This window comes from Dromaius novaehollandiae, chromosome 4 (genome assembly GCF_036370855.1).
Source record: "Dromaius novaehollandiae isolate bDroNov1 chromosome 4, bDroNov1.hap1, whole genome shotgun sequence".
NCBI lineage: Eukaryota > Metazoa > Chordata > Aves > Casuariiformes > Dromaiidae > Dromaius > Dromaius novaehollandiae.
The window spans coordinates 11,837,034-11,860,942 of record NC_088101.1 but is presented as its reverse complement, the minus strand read 5'-3'; the positions used below and the strand labels follow the sequence as shown (position 1 = coordinate 11,860,942).

General features: G+C 42.6%; 1 protein-coding gene across 6 annotated transcripts in view; it reads right to left on the bottom strand.

Annotated features, from left to right (window-relative positions):
* Positions 1–12,629: 12,629 nt before the first annotated feature.
* ADAMTS3 (ADAM metallopeptidase with thrombospondin type 1 motif 3) overlaps positions 12,630–23,909 on the bottom strand; it is a 186,020-nt gene continuing 174,740 nt past the window's right edge. For all 6 annotated transcript variants that reach the window (XM_064510417.1, XM_064510418.1, XM_064510419.1 and 3 more), the window contains 5 exons: positions 23,445–23,610; positions 22,559–22,691; positions 22,084–22,291; positions 21,199–21,316; positions 12,630–15,440 (listed from right to left, as the gene is read on the bottom strand). In XM_064510417.1, the coding sequence (XP_064366487.1) occupies positions 14,863–15,440; positions 21,199–21,316; positions 22,084–22,291; positions 22,559–22,691; positions 23,445–23,610 (1,203 nt within the window). In that variant the 3' untranslated portion in view covers positions 12,630–14,862. The remainder of the gene's footprint in view (positions 15,441–21,198; positions 21,317–22,083; positions 22,292–22,558; positions 22,692–23,444; positions 23,611–23,909) is intronic.

The following is a 23,909-nucleotide window of genomic DNA, read 5'->3' as shown; positions in this document are numbered from 1 at the left end:
TATTAATATCATAGTTTAATATTAAGTAATACTGAACAATTAGTTTATTAATAGTGGATTCTTGGTGAATAATTAATTATAGTGTATACATATTTGCACAATACTTGGAATAAACAGTGGACCTGGAAGACGGTGTCAGCTGGTGTTTCCTCCCCGAAAAGTGCCTTTCGCTCCAGAGACTATCTCAGACGCAAGGTTCGGCCTGGTGCATGCCAGCCTCCCTGCTGTGGGGGCACACGCGCATGGACCCCCACCTCTGGTGAGGGTCCACAGGCCCTGCCCACCCCCCCTCCCACCACCCAGCCCAACTACCCTCCCACCACCCACAGGAAGAGCCCCCTGGGCCTCTGGTTTGGGGGCTGAAAACAGATGACTTAGTCTCTGTTTTCAAGCTCCAAAAACACAGGACTTAGCCCCTAGAGCCTGGTTTTGAGCACCAGAAACGCAGGACTTAGCCTCAGTTTCTGAGCCCCCAAAACAGCCCCTAGAGCCTGGTTTTGAGCACCAGAAACGCAGGACTTAGCCTCAGTTTCTGAGCCCCCAAAACAGCCCCTAGAGCCTGGTTTTGAGCACCAGAAACGCAGGACTTAGCCTCATTTCTGAGCCCCCAAAAACAGCCCCTAGAGCCTGGTTTTGAGCACCAGAAACGCAGGACTTAGCCTCAGTTTCTGAGCCCCCAAAACAGCCCCTAGAGCCTGGTTTTGAGCACCAGAAACGCAGGACTTAGCCTCATTTCTGAGCCCCCAAAAACAGCCCCTAGAGCCTGGTTTTGAGCACCAGAAACGCAGGACTTAGCCTCTGTTTCTGAGCCCCCAAAACAGCCCCTAGAGCCTGGTTTTGAGCACCAGAAACGCAGGACTTAGCCTCAGTTTCTGAGCCTCCAAAACAGCCCCTAGAGCCTGGTTTTGAGCACCAGAAACGCAGGACTTAGCCTCATTTCTGAGCTCCCCAAAACAGCCCCTAGAGCCTGGTTTTGAGCACCAGAAACACAGGACTTAGCCTCTGTTTCTGAGCCCCCAAAACAGCCCCTAGAGCCTGGTTTTGAGCACCAGAAACGCAGGACTTAGCCTCAGTTTCTGAGCTCTGAAACCAGTCCAGTGGAACTGTTTGTGAGCCCCAAAAACAGAGGGCAGCAGCTATTTCTGAGCCCCCCAAACAGCCCCTAGAGCCTCTTTTCAAGCCCTAAAAAAAAGAGAGGCCCCATCTCAAAACAGATGACACCCTCCCTTTTCCAGCCCCCCCAAAACACATGCCTTAAGCTCAGTGGGCCGTTCTGGGGGCTCAGCAACAGATGCTCAATTCCAGCCCCCCAAAATGTATGGCTTCTCCTCCCTCCTCCAGCCCCCAAGTCGCCTGACTCCGCCTCTGTTTTTGAGGCCCCAAAACGGGCCAACAGAGCCCGTTTTCCAGCCCCCAAAACGCCCGGCGCAGCCTGTTTCTGAGCCTCACAAACAGCCGACCTGGTCTCCGTTTCCGAGCCCAGAAACGCGCCGCTCCCCTCCGTGTGCCGACCCCCCGCCTCCCCCGTGTGCGGGGCTCGGGGGCGCGGAGCCCCCGGGCGGCTGTGTCCGTGCTTGGGAACTGGGCCGGGCTCGGCCGCTGGGGCCCGTGTGCGGGGCAGCGCGGGCAGGGGGCGCCGGGCTCGGCCCCTCGGCCTTTATTCCCCGGCGCCGGCACCGACCCTGCCGCGCCCCAAAGCCCCGGGCCGCGGCCGCCTCCCGCCCCGGCCGGAAGACGACCCCCCCCCCCCCCGCAACCCCCCCGCCGCGCCAGCACGCGGCACCGCCCCGGCCGCAGCCGCGCTCCCCGGGCCGCAGCAGCGCCCGGCCCCGCCGCACGGCCCGCTCCGCCACGGCTACGGCCCCGCGGGGCTCCCGCCGAGCGGAGGCCGAGCGCGGCGCGGGCCTGGGCCGGGCCCGCCGCCCTGTACTCACCGGTGCCGGGGCCCGCCGGGAGCGGCCGGACCCCGCGACCTCCCCGCGCTGCGGCCGCGGCTGCAGGCGGCGGCGGGCGGTGCCCCACGCAGCCCTGAGTGCGCAGCCGTTAGCGCGGCCCCGCCCCAACCGGCGCCTTTTAAGGGCTGCGGCCCCGCCCCGCCCCGCCCCGCCCGCGGGGCCGGCCCCGCCCCGGGTCCTAGCGCCGACCGTCCGTTTTCCTCCCCCGCCAATGCTCACCCACCTGCGCGTTACCCGCCCAACCAATCATTACCCGCCCGACCGTTACCCGCGCGCCCAACCGTTACGCGCCCGTCCTGTGGTGGCCGGGGGGGGGGGAGCAGCGCGTGCCGCCTGCGGGCGCGCGACGACCGTTACAAACCGCCGCGGCGCTGAGGTGCCTCGCGCCCCTTGGGCAGTGGTCAAGCCGCCGTGTTTTACCGGCGATCAGTCCCGAGCAAGTGTCTGTGCAAGGAGCAGGAAAGGCACTTGTCGCCCCCGGCGACCCGCGGGCTCTGGGGCAGCAGGGAGGGTGGGATGGTGCACCCAAGGACAAAAGGGTCTGGGCCAGCAATGCCGCCGTTTCCAGTGGATGAAGTGACAGTGAGCAAAGGGCCCAGCTAAGCAGGGGGTGGAGAGTTTGCGTGGGCAAAAGTCTTCTTCCATCTCTGCTGCCGTAGCACAGTGATTTGTTATCAAATCAAAAAGCATCACTTGGTCACTCCTGCTTTTCCCGTGAGGATGGCAAAAAGGGTCCAGGAGCAAGGCCAAGTGGTAGATCAGTATCCTATGGATGGCGGGGAAGGGGCAGTGGCTGTGGCTGTTCTGCGGTTTTAGGGGTAAAGGCCCAAGGCAGAAGGACATGCCAGGAGCTGGAACCAGCTACCAACAGCATGGCTAAAACAAAGGTTTGAGGGCATGAAATCAGGGAGTTACCCTGTTTTTTCATGCTTTGTGCAAACACTTTCCTGTGTCTTAAAAACTGTCTGGGCTGTCATGCCAACCGTCTATAAGCATCTTGTCATGTTTAATATTGCAGGAACAGACTTCAGACACTGCACCAAGAAAGATCTAGAGGACATATGGAGAAAGAAGAAAGGTGATTTTTTTTTTTTTTCCCCCCCCAGGTGAAATTTAAATGAGTGAGAGTGATGCAGAAAGATACAGAGTTCACACAGGAGTTCATCAGCATCAGCTGTTACAAATGTGACAAAATTTCTGTCCATTTATACTCTAGAAACTCTTAGTTGAACTTTGGTATTTACATAAGCACATATGGCCCCAGTTCAAGACAGACCGACTAATGCCCTTGCATTCTACTTTAGGGATTGACATAAACCTCTACCAGCAAAAGAACAACTTCTGCTTCTTTCAGTTGATGCTGCTCATATTTTAAATGTGATCGACTCCATCACAGGAAAGCCCACACGAGATTTCATATTGACTCAGATACTGTCCAAGATCCCATATCTCTGAGAAAATCCTTATGAAATTCAAATTATCTTTGGGGGGGAAAAAAATCAATTCTGGGCTGCATCAGAGCTGACAATACACAAGGAACCCTGGTTACAAATACAGCAAGGCATGATTAGACAGTTCAGCTCCCCAAATTTTCAATTACAAACAGTTCCTGCTTTTTCTGCACAGCCTTCTGAGTTGTCATAACAAGCTTCAAATCAAAGACAAATGTACATGTAGTCCTTTCCAAGTGGACAATTCAGGGCTTATCTCTGATAGGTATAACTCCAAAGCAGGTACTTTCAAGGCTAAGCATTCATGTACTACTTGGAATTTTTTTTTCCCCTGGATGAACACACAGAGAGTATACATTGAAAGACTTCTGCATCAGTATTTGTAATGTCACTGCAGGCATGGGCTACACTGCTTACTAGCTGTGACTCTTCCTCAAACACTGACAACACTGCCAGGTAGAATTTGCAAGGTCCTTTGTAAGGAGGGGTCATTTTACACATTTAGGAGTGATCACACTCAGCAAGGACACTGTCAGTTCTTCAGACCATTTATCCAAAGAAAGAGAAGCTGAGATTCTTTTATCAGCATCTTCACAGCATCAGAAACATTTTCAGTTCAGGTTGTTTTCAGTGTGTCTTGGATACTTTATAAAAGGAAATATTGTATAGTAGTTTACAAGGAAGATCTATAAATATTTTGTGTGGAAACTAACATGTTAGTGAGGAAATAGGCAAATAGAGAGTGATTACATTTTATTGTGTAGTTTGGAAGAGACACCTCTTTTCTGGCATCATAGACTGCTCTAATTAAATGCTGATTTCCTAATTACTTATTTTCACCTGAATATGCTATGCCATGCATTGAAAAGACAGACTGCCACAGCCACAGGTAAGATCTGTTTACCAAGCCTCTCTTATCTCTGCTTTCCGGAGTACTTCGCAACATAAAGGTGTTCATACTCTCAGTCTTCATATATGTAGCAGAGGGGCATAAACAACACAAGAGGACAGACTAGTCAAATTGCGGAGGCAGTATGATCCAGCAGGCTGGGCAATTGAATTGTGGCTTCCTTTTGAAGCTTTGCAGACTCAAGCTCCTAGCTTACTGCTATGCCTTAGCACTCCAGTTGCCCTTGCTAGTTATGAATGTGAGTTAGAAAAAGTTAATCAGGAGGAGACTTCAAAACCGTGAATATTCTGCCTTCCAAAGGTGGCACACATCACAGTCCACAACACTTCTCTAAAGTCTTTATCTGTGTGGCAAGTGGACTGTGTAGGTACGGCATATCTCTGCGTTGTGGACGCAGTCAACTAGTGTCTTGGAGGGAGGAAGAGAAGACCATGGGGAAGTGGTAGAGGTTGTGTCATATGATACCCTCACCCGTGGTGCTCTAGGATTTCATGCTGCATTCAAGATAGGGATGACTTTATTGTAAAGGAATGGAATTTACTTATCTGTATTCTGCAGAAATCCCTTCTAAATTGATGGGAACTGATTACTCATTCCCTACTGTGGTCCTCTGTTATATCGTGTCAGCAAGTCAGCTTTCCCCAGGACAGTGATTTGCTGTACCTCTTTTGGGATGAATTTCAAATATGATGTGACCTGACAGCAGGGCTCTTGATCTTTTGTCTCCAGAGTTAATAGAATTGATCCAAAGCAGAAAGTAGCAGGCAGCAAATCCTTTAGCCTTGCCCTTTCCTCTTTTTTCCATCAACCTTGTTAATGCCACTGTCAAATTTGCACCCACTATGGCCTCCTATTTCCAAGAAAGGGCAGACAAGTCTTCCTTTATAGTGTCAGCAGATACTCAGTCTGTGAAAGTCTAACTTGAGGTGAATCAGGACTTCATAGTTCCTTTCTGTTCTGTCCCCATGTGCAAGCAAGTGATTGAATGCAGCATGGGGAGAGAATATTTTGAATACAGATTTGTACAGGTGACAGTGATGGGCTGGCCTGCCTCACGAGTGTCTTGGGGAAGAAGGACAGTTTGTTATATTCCAAGGCACTTAACTGTGGTCTTCGTACAAGATTGCTTACTCACATCTTGCATCCAACTAGCCAGCTACCTGCATGAGGCAATATGAGGGGGCAGATGCTTCTGGATGCTTTTTGGAGCACAGCAGAAGCCTTAAATGTAGAGGATGAGGGCCTCCCCGGGAGGAGAGGCTGCAATTTTCACTGGTCTTTCGGCAGGTTGTTTAACATGTGGCATGAGTCTGTCTCTAACCCCTGCCTTCACTGTTCATTGCTGCCTGGAAAACATTCAGCTAGGATCTAGTCTCTTGTCAGAATGAAGTGTCAAAGCACAGAGAGGAGTGTGGAGCAGGAAAGCCAGTCTTCACCCTCATTCATGCTTCCCAGGCTCTGACGCACAGTTTTACTGGAAGGAGAAATCATTGCCTTCTGTAGCTATGAAAGCACTTTGCGAGCAGAGCAAGATCTCCCTTCAAAACAGATTGTTTGAATGCACGTCCCCTGTTTGCAGTGCTCAAGGGACCGTGTTTTTAAGTACATTGAGATGCAGCACTGCTTTGACAGTAAGCTTTATTTACAAATGCTAGTACAACTCATAAAGGCCAGCATTCAAATTATCTCACATCTGAGGAATATGAGGCCCTCTCTGCTGGAGAAATCTGCCTGAGGCAGGCAAAAGAGGCCAAGTGCTCTTCTCAGACAGCATCAGACCATGTAGCTGGTGTCAAAAACCACAGAGTTATCTGCTCTGTTTGGGTCAGCTTGTTCATCCTTCCCATCCCTATGCATGCATACTTTCTATTTATGGTCAGTGAAAGCTTTACATGTGCAGGTGACTGCAGAGGTCGGAGAGAGCTACATGTATCTATCTAATTAGTGAGTTTACTTTTTAAAATATTGTATTTAGCCCCTTATCACTAATGACTTATCCCCCATGCTTGGAAAACTTAGGAAACATCCAAATGTTTCTAATCTATTCACAATGGCATGTTAGATCAAGACAGACACAGTTTTCAGAATGCGTTTATTTTGACTTCAGTTCTAATCAAGCTTACTGTCCAAGTGTTGGTGATTCGCAGTGCTATCTCTTTCACAGGAGTATAGAAGTGCATAAAACATAACCGGTTGCCAGAGAAAGGCATGATGAAAGCAATTGCTTTTCCTGAAGAAGAAGGAAGGCAATGTATAGGCTATATATATATGTAGGCAAAATATAGGCAATAGCAGGTTCAGCAGTTTATGTCCTGACTTGGTTTGGGATGAATTAATTCTGTAAAATAAATATGACATAGAACAAAATTACATGATCATACAGTTCTGATCAATGAAAGTCTATCGTGGAATATAAATATGACCAAATATTACCTTCATAGGTGGCAGCACCTATTTAAGGGGATATGTACTGATAAATAGCAAGGAAGATGCGTCTCATGTATGGGCCTGAAATGTTACAGTTAAGAAGGTGGTGGTGGTGCTAAGAACATTTTAGGATGCACATCAGCAGAAGCACAACAGCAGAAGCACATCATCCATGCCAAGACTTTTTCGCTGTCTCGGATGATTGGATTTCGTCTGGTCACCAGTCTCATTGCAACCCCCGTGCTTGCATTTCATGAAGTAGACTTGCTGGAGATGTTTTCTCTTGACTAAACCAGGGACATCTGGATGCTCATAGTGATTAGCATGTTAGAAATACATGTAATACGCATCATCAGTAAATCATATATTTACTCATGCGGGCTTCTGAGTACTTCAGTAGATTAGCCCACCCCCCTCCCCCCCGATGCATTGGAGGAAGAGTTTGAGGTGCAGAAACTAAACAAGGGCTGGTCTCTTACCCTTCTTCCTCCCAAGATCCATCTACTAGAAACGGTGTGTGTGTGTGTTGGGTGGGGGGGGACACTTTTCATTCCTAAATTGTAAGATGTTAACTATTATAATTCATTACCAGGGTTATAGACAGAAAAATGACCTATAAAGCCATATATATCCACAGCTGCTTTACCTAGTAATATAAACTTAAGTGAGCTAAATTCATCCCCAGCAGAGCAGCACTGAAATTAATGGTGTCTCCAGGAGTGAATTTGCCTTCATATTTATAATCCCAGGATATCTTTCAGTCCATAAGAATGCAAGTCTCCACATCTGTTCATTTCTTTTAAAGTCTTCTGTGAGGGCTTTAAATAAGAATTCCAGTCTTTGAATATTAAGTTTCTGTTCAGTTCTCATTGCTTCTTTCTTTTCCTTGCTTATGTGCCATCATGCTTCTGACTTGTCTAAACTCTCCATATTGTTGCTGTCCACTATTATCTAACATCATCTCTAAAATACATTAGTAGCATTGCAGATGAGATGGACTACTTTTCTTAGGATCAACCTCCCCCGGGTGACAAGAAGTTTCATCTTGCTGTTGTGCTGTGTGCTGCCACCTCCACTCATGTGCCATGCAAAGAGCATCAGTACCTTCTTGCCTCACTTGGGACCAGATTTTCAAGAGGGCTCAGACCTACATTCTAGTATGTAGCACCCAGTGACCGCTCCTGTCATCCATACCACCAGGTCTGAAGTTTGCTCAGTGTGAGGCCAGCCAAGTTCTTTTGAAATTGTGGTCAGCTCTTTAAGTGCCCTAAGCCTCACTGGTGTGTGGTTTTTGGCTCAGCTCCAAAGGAAATAGAGTCCTTGCAAGATCTTGAGCAGCCCCCCCCAAGGTGCTGAGTAATTCTTGTCTCTCTCTCTCTCAATGAAATACACAGTATGTGTGGGCTGAAAAAACAGGGCAAAATAAAATGCAAATCCCCCATTTCTTTTTTAGAAAACATTAGTGTGAAGTATTGGCAAATCCTTTAACTCATTTCAGAAAAGAAAGTACTACCAAAAAGGAAAGAAATCTCTCTGAAAGCAGCCTGGAAGTCATCATGCAATAGAAAAGAACATGCTCCATAAATAGGGACAGGGATAAGGGTTTCCTTTCACGTGAGCACAGTTACCTGGTCCTAAAACTTAAGCATTCAAACAAAGTCCTAATGTTCAGAGCCTGGAATGCAAAAGATACAGAGCAAATATTTCTGCGGGTTGGCAGATGACGATTTGTTCCTGTCTGAATAATAAAATGTGATTTTCCTGACTGATCCTTATAAAGCATTGTCTTCCTTCACTGGATCTTTCATACACTTTTGATTTCCTGATTTTGAAAACCTGAGATTGCTCTCCTGCTGTTTGCTCCTCCCTTTTGAACCCAAACTCCATGATGTTCACCAAAATATTATTTCTTGCCCTGTTCATTATGCAACTGTGAAATAATTTATGAAAAGAAGCCTCTCTCATTTCAATCAGGACAGAAAACAGAAGTTACCTGGCTGCTGTCCTCTGTTTTCCAAAAAAGTTTACAGAATTGAAAGGCAAATAAGACCCTCATAATCCTTTGTATCACTGCCAGAGTTACTGCTCTACCAAAACTGCAACTGCAAAACCAACCACCAAAACCTATTCATATAAATTGGATTATTCAGTCTTTGACAAGGTAAGGCAATTTATCTGTCCTGCAAGGAATAGTTTCTCTTAAGTTATAACCTAAAGTTCATATGCTTATCATAGGATCACTCTTCAGAAAGGGTAATCTGTTGATTCATTTTTCAGTTGGGATTTCAAATAACAAGAAATACAGTGCCATAAATACTACTCAGTGTGAACACTCCATGCTTTGAAAGCAGATGCTTTGAAACGGCTGCTCTTTTGGTGCCTTTGAACAACAAGCCTTGATCCTGCCTCATCACCCAACTAATAAATAAGACTGCTCACTCCCTTTGAAGATGACCTGCTCTAGGCAAGGAAGGTGGGTCTCCAGGGCCATGCGAGGCAGAGAATTAATCTTATGTTGCCTGCCTGCAGCATCAGTTGCATTCAGCTACCATGTGAATAGCAAAATATGATGACTTGGAGATGTACAGTAACTTCACCTGTTTCCTTTTACAGTCCTCATCCATAATCCTCCAAGAATTGTTTATCCTAAAAAATTCATAGATAAAAATAAAAAAATGGTGTATTGAAGTCATCAGAGTTAAACCAGTAGAAAGCTAGTGCATGTGAAATCCCCTCCCACTGTCTCAGCAGCGGCTGGTCCTCATGTTCTGTGGCAGCCCTAGGAAGGTATTTTCATCAGTTGACACTTAACACACTGTTGCTGAATACATGAGCAGGGCATGCTGGTTCCAACTCTGCCATTAGGATTCCCTTACCTTAATGGCTTCTGAACTGAGATATTTTCCTAAGAAATTTAAAATAGAGATGTTCTTTCCCTTTCACTGTGATTAGAAAGGCCAATTCATACAACACCTTGCAATTATGAGAGCTGTACTCCAGGCACAATCTTTCTTTCAGAGGACTACTTGAAAAAAAAAGATAAATAAATGAAAACGTGAAGCCCCTGGAAAAAATGAGAATTTTATTAGAGCATCTGTGTTAATATCAAATTGCCTAAGCATGAACTTTCTTTGTGCATTTTAAAAACTTGAAAAGGAAAAGGACTTTTTCTATTTTCAATAGAGATGGTTGGCATCTTCCTGAAATATTGGTTAAAGTTTCTGGAATCCCTGCTTTAATTACACTTCAGATGACTACAGACTCAGATTTCAATTGAAAAAATACCTATCCCTAATACTCCAAATTAACACCTGGAGTTTGTCTTGCAGATTTTTTTAAGCAGTATGTTAACAGGCTGTCATCTGGTAAAGTGTCGAAGTTGCTAGAAATACATAAATGGGAGTTTCCTGTTCAAATAAATAAATAGCAGGTATTGTGATTCTGTGATCCACTCCAGAAGTGGAAAACCAGTGTAATTTACAACTGTCATTATTGCCAATTACAAGCCATTTACTACAACTGATTGCATATTGAACTTTGATTAATAAGGCTTTTTAACACTCAGGAGTGGTGCTTAAATCGATCTTAATGTTTTTAAAAGACCCTTGCTTATGAAATATTATTATCAGTGTTCTGTGCAAGAATTTGAATTTAATTAGATGCTTACTTCAGATTTACTTGCACAACTTAAAACTGTCAGAAACATACTTGAAGGATATAATTCATAGCAGAATACAGTAACACAGAAGTTTAGCAGAGACCTGAAGCCAAACTGAATAATATGAACTCCTCTTTACGATGCCGTGGGTTGGAGATACAGCCTCTTGGTATTGTTTTTTTTCTTTTCATCACATCATTTAGATTTAAAATGAATAATTACAGACCAAATATCTAAATATTACTGGAAAGTTCAGGTGCAAACTGACATACCAAAAGTTAACCTCCCTCTGTACATATTTGTAATAGAGACCCAGGGGACTACTGTGCTGAACCTGTTTTTCATTTGCAGGTTTGCAGATGCTCCATGTGTTTACAGCACTGTGATATCCAGTACAAGGCCCTCAGATCTTCCGGTGGTACCAGATGTGGCTTACCTCTCTTGTGGCCTCTCAGCCTCAGCAGAGTTGCTTGGAAATCTCCCATCAACCAGGTATATTACAATGCCTTGTGCGGGACACGAACTAGCAGGTCCTTACTGGAAGTACGTGACATAACACAGGTCACATTCTCTACATTTCTATTTGGTGTATTGTAAACCCTGGCATCTCTTGCCTGCCATGTTCTTACTCCCTATGTACATACAAACAGCAATTAGCTCACACTCTCAGCCTCTGTTCTGCTAGGTTAAAACGCCAAAGTTTCTCTAGTGTCCACCTCTGCGATGAAGGCCTCTCATTTTTGTTATCACATTAGTAAGCTTTTCTCTAGAAGTTCCAGTTTGGATTCATTCTCCTTGAACACAGGCAACCAGAATTGTAGAAAACACTTCACCAGTCTTTTGGGACAAAACAAAGATGACTTCTGCTGTGGAATTTATCCAGTAAGGCTGGAATTTGAAAGAAGCAGCGGTGAGATGCAAATAGGATACAGGCAACTTTCCCAATGTCACGCAGGAAATCAATGGCAAAACTGGGAACTGCACCACAGCCCATTGTTTAGGCACAAAGACAGGAATGGATTAGGTAGACTGAACTGTTGACAGAACATGTGCTAACACAGTATTTTCTTTGAAGCACAAAGCTTTATTAGCTCTCATTAGACCATTCATGGATCACCTTAGCTCTTAGATACTTACATGAAAGCCAGGTTGTTGTCTTTGATCGAGCAAAGGGTCTGAATGACCACGTAGCAAATCTGTGGTGAAATGTTTATCCTCATGTGAAATTTAGGATGCTGTCACAAGTTTTGCCATGGGACTCTCCTCACATTAGGATGCCCAAGTGTTCACTTTGCAGCCAGATGGCACTTTCAGTGTCCTTGGATACTTGCTGGAGGACCACTGCTAGCTTGAAGTCACCTACTGAATCATAGCAACATGATTTTGTCTTTCGACTTTTCGGCTGCTGCTTAAAAAAAATCTCACATTTACATACATGATCCATCCCTACCTCAAGCAATGAAACAGGAGCATGGGGCGCTAAGGCTGCGAGCCAGCTTTCCTAAGTGTTAGTGTGAGTCAGTGGGTCTGTGCACCTGCCCATGAGTACACATGCCCATGATGTAGCCCACTTGCCCCTATATCACACCATCTAGTGCTCACAGAAAAGTTACTGTCATTAGGCAAATACCAGCTACAGATTTTAAGTCTCTACTTGTCAAATGAGAAACACAGCAATTATTTCAAAGGATGCATCCTTGTGGATGGATGGTCTCAAAACTGCTTAAAGACAGATGGACCAGAAGGCTAATTTTAAGAAGCGCATCAATACTAAAATAATACATGTGAGCTTTTATTTATTTATTTATTTTAAGACATCAGTGGCAGCTGAAATCTCACCAGCTCAGAAACCATTTACAGATACAGCAGAGGAGAGCAGCTGCCTCCCTTGTGTTCGACTGGCACAGAATTCCTAGGTACCAGATCTTTAAAAGCACAGCCCAAAATGTTACATATTACCAAACGGGTTAGCCCTGCTATCTGGACAGTCACACTCATACCAGCAACCAACTTTGGATCACAGGAAATTGATTCCTTCCTTTCCCTCATCTTCTCTGCAACCCACACTCTCCAATGGTACCGGCAGGACCTCTATTTTTAAAAATCAAATACTTAATTCAAATTAACTTTTTTCATGACAATAAAGCTTGAGGACGTAAATCTTCCTTCATTCTGCAAAAAAACAAACTTAAAAAAAACCTCCCATATGAATCAAATCAGAGAAAGACTTCTTACATTAAAGTTTTTATTGCTACGTGCTCCCCAATACAACAAACAGTATCAGTAGTGTACACTTTAATGAAAGAGAAATTAGCTTCTTAGAAAAGAAAGCGAAAAGGTACAAGGATTATCTACACCCATATTGTTTATATGTAAAAGACAGAGACAGAGAGAAAGAGAATTTGACTTTTGGGGAAATTCAAAGAAACAAACACACCCTATTTGTCTGTTTGAGGCTCAGGGATTGTCTGTACAATCTATTTAATGCTAATTTCTTTGACCTTCAAAAGCCTTGCAGAAAGGTAGCAGCAGCTCTTTAGAGGTGTCGAGTCAATGCTTCAGTGGGTTAGATTACGCACATCGCAATGCAAGATGTCTTGCACAGCATGACCCTATACTCCCCTGAACAGGATTAATCTACCTATATTCTCATTTACACTAAAAGTCTCCTGACAAAAAAAATCATCCTTATTTAATTCTAGTGAGCCTGTATAATCATTACATATGCTTCTTTCTAGATTTTAATCCATGGAGTTCTAATCTATTTTGTAGTATTTTAGTGCTACATATTCACTGTTCTTTTAAATGGGTCAATCACGAGGATTTTTTTATGGGGAAGGAAAAATTGCACATGAAACTTTAATAAACTATATAGAAATTAAAGATGCCTGTAATCAAAAATTGTCATCAGACTTTTTTGTAAAGAATAAGATCAACAATTTTTCTACAGTAGTTTAATTAGCTTAAATTTCTGTTCTATCCATATGCCATAGCATGTACAGGTATCTATTACATCTCTCTATTTTACCTTGGCAAAAAGAATAGTCAACTGCCCTTAGTGTAAATATTTAGTACATAAAATACTATCAAGAATTCAACTTTTAATAAATATCTTTAGTTCTCAATCCTATATACAAGTACTTTACAGCAACACACAGGAGAGAGTGTGAATGGGTGGACTGTGAACAAGATGGTTATTGACATAAATTACTAGTACATTATTGCAGTCAGATGCATTGTGGTTGTGGAGATTTTGAGGTGAACCATGCTGAAAAATAAATATCTCTCTTACCTTTAAAATCAATGCTTCCAGCAGGAAAAAAAATCTATTTTAAGTCTTGCCACAGCTATTTCTTGTTAGTGCCTATTCTACCTCTGTGATGCTTTTTCAGCTTCAGAAATAACAAACAGATCATCTGGAAGACATAACTCATTTTTGTTTTGTGAACATTACAGTACTTACAGTATATACATGGTTTCCTACACTCGTCAGACCTCTTATGCAAAAGGAGACTTAACGGATGGCACTCCTACTTCTGAACTGAAGCAATGCCTGCTGAGTGTAGGCTATGGGTGTCACTGTTCATTTCACAGGCACGAGTAATCATTTTTCCAACCTGTGACTGGATTTACACTAAAATCTCTAAACCTACTTTCAGTGGGCAGGTGGCAATAAGAAGACTCATATCTTCAAGTTTACACTTTTTTTCCCTATTCCAAAAGAAAGCATCACATCGTTGACATTTTAAAAACCCTTCCTAGTGTCAGCAGATGTAATTCATATGAAAATGGAACTCCTCCTTTCATGATAATGCTGCTTTAAAAATCAACTCACGGAATGTAAATAAGGCAGTACTCAATGGCAGGCACCTAGCAATTGTCCAGAAATGTAACATAGGTAAACAGTTGTCTGACAGCACAAAACTCTTAAAAATAATACTGATTTTCTGCAATATACAGTATTTACACAACAGCTGCAAATTTGCTCATACAATATCCATTTATATAGATAAATTAGCAAAACAAGTCTTATGGATTCAGTTGTTCCATTGCAAAAGTATTCTGTAAAGTGTAAACGTTTGGAACCTCTTGTGGTGGGGTAATTTCTACATGTGAGTGTTTAAAAATAAAAATCATGAGGTGAGTGCTGAGGGTCATGGCCACTTTTCCATACTAGAGGTTGACTGATGCCCTCAGCAACTTTTGCTCATTGTTAGGAATATTCTTTGGTGCTTTCCTCCAACGCATTGAAACTAACCAGAAAACCAAGTGTGGGAGGAGGGCAGGATCAAGTAGAAAGTGAACCAGCACTTCTTGTTCTTTGTATTTACAAGGAGAGTGAGTTGACGGTCTGCAGTGTCCTGCTTGTGGAAAGCAGCATGCACCATAGTGTCCAGAAGTAAAGAAATCAAAGCCAAACAGAGCTTCTTTCCATTACTATCTTCCCTGTGGCATTCATGTTCATCTTTCCACGGTGGAAGACCTCGAAGACCATCTCTTGTCTACGTGCTTCTCACTCTTCCTTGAGGTTCTCGATGGATAAAGGGCACCTGCTGCAGTGTTATTAGTTGGCATCACAGGAACAGCTGCTGCCAAAGCCTGGGCATTATGAGGACTGAGACTGCTGCTGTTGGCAGATGGCTGGTGAGGCAATGCAAACAGCCTAGAAGTCTTGCTTGCTGGAGGAGCTCTCCGTTGCGGAAACTCAGCGCCCTTGGGCTTAGTGTTTGACAGGGAGACATGTGTACCTGCCTCCACCTCTGCGAAGGGAAGCCTGCCCAGAGAACTTCTCCCAGGCAGGAACTCGGCGTAGTGGGGTGCTAAAGATGTCGGCATCGCCAAAGCCCTAGGCAGATGGCTTTGATCAAACATCACTTCATCTTCAGTTTCAGCGGCTTCGGTAAGGAAGGTCGGTGGGAGGGTGCTGCTGCGTTTGCTGCAGGACTCACAGCACAGCTTGTTGTAGCCAGGGATGGAACAGTAACGTGCAAGCACTTCCATTTGACAGAAGATAGATTTGTCTCCCATACAGGGCTCATCTGCAAAACAAACGCAATGCTGATTTTAAACCTAGGGAGAACACAGAAAAGCCTGGACAGCACTTAGACAGGCACTGAAAGTTCTGAGCCTACATTTTCAAAATGACGGGCCACTGTGGATATGCGACCTGAAATGCCTGATTCCCTGAAAGAACACCCCAGCTCCTTTGAAAAAGCCCTAGTTGGGAACCATAAAATCACCAGTCACTTTGAAAGTGTTGGCTCCTCTGCACACCAGAAGAGAAGAGGTGTGGAAAGGCATGTTATGTTTGTGAAGGGTGACAGACAGCAATATGCCAGACTTGCAAACTGCCAAACTAGATGTAGTTCTACCCATCCAAAATCGCCTTCACTTCTAGCCTGAGGACACCATCTATCAACAACATTAAAAACAATTAAACCTTTCCTTAAAGAAAGTAAACCTTTCCTTAAAGAAAGTAAATCCCAGATAATATCTCTCAAAGATGCCTTTTAAATGATATTTTAAAAATAAGAAGTTATAGTTGCATAAAATACATTTCTGAGTCCTTCAACAACCTAAATATAACCGGAAAGCTGATGAAAAGCTTCTAAAACATCAATCAGACCTAAGATCCCTTCAAGTTAAGCATGTGGGATACCTTTCAGGCAGAGAAAGGTTCGTAAAGATGTCAAGGAGGTCTTAGAGATCTCAAAAAGGTCAAAGTTTCTTTGAGCATTTGCCGTATATTTGTTCCACAAACAGAGAGGCAATGCAACTGGATAAAATTGGCAAAGAGAAGAGCAGTAACATGAGAAGCCAGAAGAAAATTAGGGCATGTTGTATATTGAGTTGAGAGCACATTGGTACATTCTCCCATTCACCTTCAGAGTATGACCAGTTACATGAGCAAAGTTTTAAGTTTTACTGTTACCAAGACTGGGAAAAATGCTGAGAGCTTCTAACACTCATGTGTAGGTGGCACTTTCAAGAATTTAGGTTCTTAACCTTGCAATCTGTTATACTAACCATATCAAATTACAAGCTTCCTGGGTAGCCTGATATTCTGTGGGGGAATGTGAGTTAAAATTAAAACTTCACTCTCGTTTCATAGAAAAAAGTCAATTTTTTCCTCCATTTGTGCCTCAGCGGAGCGGTGGCGAGGCACATTTGAAGGCTGGAGATTAGCTTCAAGCAGTCAAAATGAACTCTACTACTGTGGAGATTAAAATCAGAACTAATATTTTCTTACTTCTCTCCTGTCTGTGTCTAACTCATCCCACTGCTCATTTACACTGTTCCTTATCTGCATAGTTCAGAATTTCACGCGCCTTGGCTGCATGAAAATCCAGCAGGACAGTGCAGGTTGGAAGGCACCTCAGGAGGTCATCTAGTCTGGCCTCCTGCTAACGGCAGGGTCAACACTGCATTCATACCATCATGCTGTTAGTTTGAAGTCAAGGCATCTGGAGGCAGAAAGGTGTAATTGCCTTCCCACGGATGTCTACAAGGACTCTCAAAACAGACCACTCATTCCAGTGCTGTGTATCACTCGGACCTGTCTCCCTCCCATGCAGGATTCAGCCCCATGACTGGGACTCTGAGAAACACAGTGCATCTGTGGCTCTCCTCAATCTCCTAAACTGGGTGCTCAGGCCTTGGGAAGAGGCCAGAATTAGACCAAGAATGTACAAACATGTAACACTTTACAGGAGAGAAAACCAGCAAGCGGGACAAATGAGTTGCTTGGTTCCTCCAGTAACTATTCAAACACTTTGGAGAGAGAGAGCAGCAGAAGGAAGTTTCCATTAGCAGAATTTTCCTAAGATATCGCACTTTACTTGAAATGGTACTGATAGATTTTACTTAAATAGAAGTATGAAAAAAGTATAATGTAAAAAGCCAAAAGCTAACCCAAACTATTGAGATCTGCTCCACGCCTACTCTTGCATTCATGGTTAGTAATTATGTAGTCAATATTTTAATGAGCAACAAATGGCATGTAACACCACTTATTAAGCTCTGAAATTAAATTAGCTTTCTGTACTGTGATATTTTTTCACCTGTGTACAGATGCTACCTCACCACATGTCAACAGTATGTCAGGCAACCAAGTTTTCCTATTTTAAAAAACAAACTCTAGGCCAACCCCTCAGTGTAAATCAGCTCAATTCCACTGAATTCAGTAAAATTACACACACTTTCATCAATTGGGTTGTGGGTCATTGTTTATAAATAGAAAATTATACGACTGTGGCATGTAACATAAAAATTTTCCTTGCTCCTAATTCTGATGTGCTTCTTTGGATAGATGTTTATTGGTTCTTGACAAACCTAGCATTAAATCTGCAGCTTTGCATGGGAATATATGTAGCCTATGAAGGTAATATAAAACTATTTTCAGCAGGAATTTAGCATGGGAAATTCAAAGGCTATATTCATAACTGCTCTAAACTAGAACAGCTAATATTGAAACACAAATCTTTGCATATATATATATATTTATAAGTGCATCATATATAGTATCATAATTAGGCTTCCATGTAATTGAAAACAGTTGGTTTGGAAAATTATGGCAGTCATCTTGTTAAGTACACACTGTGATTTACATCAATATGTAAGTTAAAGTAAATAATATTACCTAAAGTGACAAACAAATCAAAAAAGAAAATACCAAGCAATTATTGTGCCTTTTCACAGTGACAAATGCACTTTATTCAGTCCTGTTCTCTCATGGTTAATTTTCCTGATAATGGTTCCTGATGGTTTAGATTTCATGACCCAAATATAGAGTGCAAAGATTTGGTTTTGTACTTATCTACATTCAGTAGATTCAGCAAGTACAATCTGTGAACTAAATACTCACGTAATCCCTTTTTTTTATTTTTTAGGTTAATTCTGCACAACCTAGTCAACCATTTCCTATTGAGTATGTAAGTGCTTGTATCCTTCTGCTGACGTTCATAGTAAAAATTCTCCTCACAATTTGTTACTTGCTTCACGGTAACTAAGAGTAGAAGACATAAGAAAGCATATCGGCTCCCTAGGGAATCTTTAGAAGATGCAGCTACTAGAAAATAATTTTAAACTAACCCCAAATTTTTCATATTAGCTTTTAGAATTGCCACAGGTCTTATAAAAGGTATCACCATAGCTTTACATTACTTGCTGACAGCATCTCACTGAAAAATCTTGCTTTGAGCTAAAAGTTGGTATTTACGGAACAAAATTTAAAACAACAGGTGAATCCTTCTTCATCCTGTATCACGTGCTACAAAGGAGGGATATCTCATATAAAGACTTTGCAATGATCTATTCTATACAGGTTCTGATGTGAAGCCCATCAATCTGTCTAAGTACCACAAAATCCATTCTTCTCATCTGGGACAGATAAAAACAGAAATTTGATGGTAATATCTCCACAGCTACAGAAACTTGACTGCAGCTTATATTATTGCTATGGGCCTGAAAGATAAGATTCTGCGGCGCCCCCCCGCCCCCCTCCCCCTTTTTCTTCCGGTTACAGATATCTACAAAATTTAAGTGAAATATCTATGGAAGGTGCCCTCACTTTTCCACACTACAAGACTCAGCTCCACTAAGGCACATGGTGCAGAAGCTGGTGGCTCTTATGCCCATATGCAGACAGATGATTGTGAAACAGAAGAGAAATGCAAATGTACCTTTATAGCACAAAAGAAATCACAGTGACTGTGGCAAATGTTCACGACAACTTCACCAAGATTGAACTCTCAGCAATCTTGTGTTTATGTAATAAATAATTCAGCCGAAAGCACCTGATACAGACTAATGTTTTGCTAAGTCCAATGCCCTAAAAATCAAAATAGTATTTAAGGCTATACAGATTTAAAAATAAAGAAATACCACACATCACCACACATTAAGAGTTCATGTATATAAATACTACAGATTACTATCTATATTTTAGTTATACGCCCCCAAAACATATAGAAGGCTGTAGAAACCACAACTGTGGTGAAAGAGAGAGACTATTTGGCCTGAAAGAACACTGTCAACTACTTAGGGCAAAGGTTGAAAATCCCAGCACTTGGTGAAAGTTATGGCCCAAATCCCTGAAGAGAGCAGAGAGGTTTGTGCTCAAAGAGAAGAGTCAAGTGTTTGAACGGCTGAAGAGCAGAACCCATGGGGACCCATGTGGTTTTGTCAAAGGTATGCAGCACTTGGCTGGATGTAGCTGGCTATGCCCTATTAGTCCACAGCATTTTCACACAGTTTGGGTTGTGCTGTATGTGTGCTGCGGCAAGGCCAAATAGATCTATGCACTTCTCCAGCCATTACTTCTTTCCCTTTTTTTTTTTTTTTTTTTTTTTTTTCCCTTTGGTAATAGCTGTTGAGATGTGTACTATGCCCTCTCTTTTCAGGAAACATACCTGGGGTTTCAGAACCCTGTTAGGCATCCCCAGTATCTACATGTGACCATAGAAATCCTTCATTCACTGGGGCATACAAGAGAGGGTGCATTTTAAGCATCTAAAAAAAAAAAAATACAAAGAGTACTAACTGATGTGATTCGGCTGGCATTTGTAGAGGGCCTGTACAAGGCCATCTGTTGCCTAGATCCCATATAAGTGGATCCTTGGTCATATAGGTCAGCAGCATTTGCCTCTGACTGCTCACTGTGAGAGAGACAGTATTCTCACAAGCAGAAAAAAGATGGTGCGATGTTTCATTTTGAAAGGCAGGAGTTTAACGCTGGCTATTCAAGAAAATTCCAGCTGATGCTTAAAGTATATAAGCACAAGATCAAAACTTTCTCTGAAGAGACTGCAACCTTATTTGTTTAGTTTCAGAAATATTTTTATCACCAGCAAAAAATCACTCCGCCACAGACAGGGAATTTTAAATCCTGTTTGTAAAGTCACAGCTAGTGATTTGCTCCCACCTAGTGGATAAACCATTTCAAAAACGGTAATTGTCCCCAGAATTGTTTTCTGCTCCGAGTTTTTCCACTGGCAGCAGCAGAAGACAAATACGGGCGAAGAAGATACCTTTCCCAGACTTGCAGCAAGCAGAGTTAAATTCACTCTGGGAAAACACACCGTGCACCCTTAGAACAATGAATCTGTATCTTCCACCAGTGGTCTGAGTGTTAGGACTGTCATGAGGAATTTAAAAAACAAATAAACCCCAAAACTAATGGAGTCATGGGCCCAAAGGAAGAAAGACTTTATTGTCATAAAAAGATTAAAAATCTGTTGGAAAAAGTTCTATGAGAACAATGTAATAAGATTCTCAGGAACCTTATTAATGTCCCACAACTCTTTTTTTTTTTTTTCCCCTCAATTGCCAGGCTTGTCAACTTATCTTGGGTTTGAAGGGTCTACTTGGGTCAGCCCTCACTTCTAACAAAAAGTTTTGCTGGACTGAACAAGAGGGCACATTTAGCTGGACAAAAGCAGAGAGATCTCTAATGAAGGGTATATTTTGTAGCATGCAAGCTGTGAATGGAGTTGTGTGGTTGTCACCTGACAGTGTTATAACTTCAAAATACAAGTACAGTATCAGTTTGGTATGTACAATACCTATTCACAGACACAGGCTCTACCTGGTTTCAGAAACCTGTATACATTAGCGCAGAAAGTTTACCAGGTAGAACTAAAGCTGCAGGTATGATTAAATATAGGTTGTTTATTTTTATCGTTCATCAGCACATGGAATCTAATGTCTCTACCCAGCACCTGATGAGCACTAGACATGCTGCTCTGAGACAGAATTGCTATCCTCATCTACTGCAGTCATTTTCAGATGTTTTCTTACCATTACACGGAGGGAGTTTACAAACCCTCACTGATTCTGGCTTTTCTCCATCACACTGGTCACCAGCACGGCATATGATCTGCCGGGTCTCGGTTCCCTCCCCACAGGTCACAGAACACTATGGAATAGACACAAGACAATTCAGGACATTCGGCATTCACAGCAATGTGCAAAAGTTATGTGTTTGAAATAGCCCAAGGTTGCCTTTCAGGTCAGGCTATACATTCCAGCAGTTTGTTTTTTAAGCAGGCTTTGGTGAAGGTTGACACTACGGACAAATATGTGGAGGAGGAGGATGGTATTTTCCTTGGTTCCTGTTTTCTGTAACATTAAATTTATTACAAGAACATATTATGAATTTTGCGACTTATTCTTCCTGTAGTTGATTCTTGATCTGGACAGTGTAACATAAAGGAAATATACATAAACATAAAAAACTCAGTGTCCACAAGTTACTTCCCTTGGCTATAGGGTTCACCTGTTTGCTCCTGTTATTATAACAGTATTAACACTTGTGGAAACACTCTGTGATTCCACCACAGTCCAAGTTGGTAAAAAATGTTATGCTATCCTCAGAAGCGAGGAAATGAAGAGTTGGAAGCTTTATTTGGAGAAAAATAAACAAAATTTCATCATTTGTTTTGCAGGATTTTATATCTCATATGTTAACTATTTTCTGTTTTGGTTTTTAGAAAGTCTGGAGAGCTGTAGAAGCCCTTTGAGTTGGAAGGCCCTATCTGTTGCTGATTTTAAGGCTTTAGAGTACTTTGACCAGGGGAGTCAGCCCAGGCACATCACTGACATCAGAGGCATGAGATGTTAGCAAAGGTACGTTACTCACTCGTTGCTAAGGAAATGTGAAATACTTGACTGCTGCTTGCCCACCTCAGACCAGGGTCCAGCCTTCCACTGTGCAGGGCATGGTACTCGGTTGCACGGCCTGCGGCTCTCAGGGCGATCTCCACTACAGTACTTGAAATGGACAGAGCGGTTTGCACCATCATGAAGGGGTTGAATGCAACGCACAGTGCGGATCTGGTAGCCAGAATTCCCACAGGTTTTTGTGCAGTATTCCCACTCATCTGCTACCCAGCTGGGAAGTAAAAAGGAATAATATGCCATCACAACCTTACCTATTATCTAAAATGCTGCTACCTCTGGCAGGCCTTAGTGTAAGCTTTTTTGTGATGAAATCCCTCAGTAAGATAAGTAACCATTCTTATACAGGTAGTTAAAAACATGCATAACACAGGGATTCCACTCTAGAAACCTATCTGGATGCCACCAAACCTGGCTTGGTTTAACTTCCACACCTACCACAAGTAGCAATCATTTATACTTTTATGTGAAACACACTTACAGAGGCTGTGTACATTCTTGAAGATTGCACATTCTACGAATGGGCTTTGGCTTTTTGCTGGCTTCACAGAAGCTGCGATGAACCATTTTGTTATCACTTTTCCTGCGGCACCCGTATTTGGTATATTGGAATCCTGGAAAATATTTCAGAAAAATCAGTGGAAAAATGCTGCTGTTCTTAGAATTTTTTGTTTAAATACAAGTTTTATGGACTATTTTATGGTTTTATGAAAGGTATTTATATGATATTTAAACATGCTCACAGTTTGTTCAATTGTCAGGCACAACATGATGGCAAAGTGCTCTAAATTGTGGATGCTGTTTAAAAATATGGCATTGTGATAGGTTTTTAAGGCCGGAAGGGACTGTTAGGATCCTGTAGTCTAACTTCTGCATCGCAAACACAATCATGGCACAGAGAGAGGAGAAATTACTTCCTTAACATCAAGCAACATGTCACTGGCTAACCTGGGAATGAACCCACATGCCAAGTCTCATTTTAGTATTGTCACTACCAGAACACATCACCTACTCCACTGCTGTATGTAAGAGTTAAAGTTAGTCTGACATTTACATTCCCCATTCTCTGTGTAATATACATACCACAGGTAAACTCTCAGTGGCATAAACATGTGAGTCTATACTTCCAAATTGGGTTTGGCTGCTGAATTTAGACACCTAAAAAGGAATTCTCCTTCCTAGGGTGGAAGTGCAATACTTTTGAATAATGAGACACTTAGATATTTTAAGCTTGGGCACACAAAATAACAACCTACTTTATAAAAGGAAGCCCAAGACTTCTAAAGCATTAATTTCCCCTAACTTTTACTTTTCTACTTTTGATAATTTGCCATTCATCACTAGAAGTTGTTGCATGATCTGTTTACCTCCACCACAGGGTTTGGAGCACTGGGACCAACTCTTCAACGCCCACTCAAAAGTATCTATTTCTTCCTGTAGGACGTTGTTGCTGTTGATAGTTGGTACTGAATCCTCGTGAATGATGTATTTGTAAGTCAGACTAGATCTTGTGTCGTTCTCCCGAGGAATGATCTATTAATAATGAAATGTAAACAGTGGTACAGCACCAAAGCTATTATTTATTCCTTTGCAGAGTAAACAAACCAAGGCCTGGTTCTTGGGAAAATGTGGGAACTGTTAGTTAACTAACTGAAAAAAAATTGATCTTCATCTTCACCATTAGAACTAAGAATATTAAGATCAACACAGAGATATATGCAGCTGTGTAAAATCAGACACCTTACTAGAATAGGATTCTGACCTGGCCAAAGTGGACACCATCATCTAGGATGGAAGGATGGTGTGGCCGAGTAATACACTTGGCTGGGCAG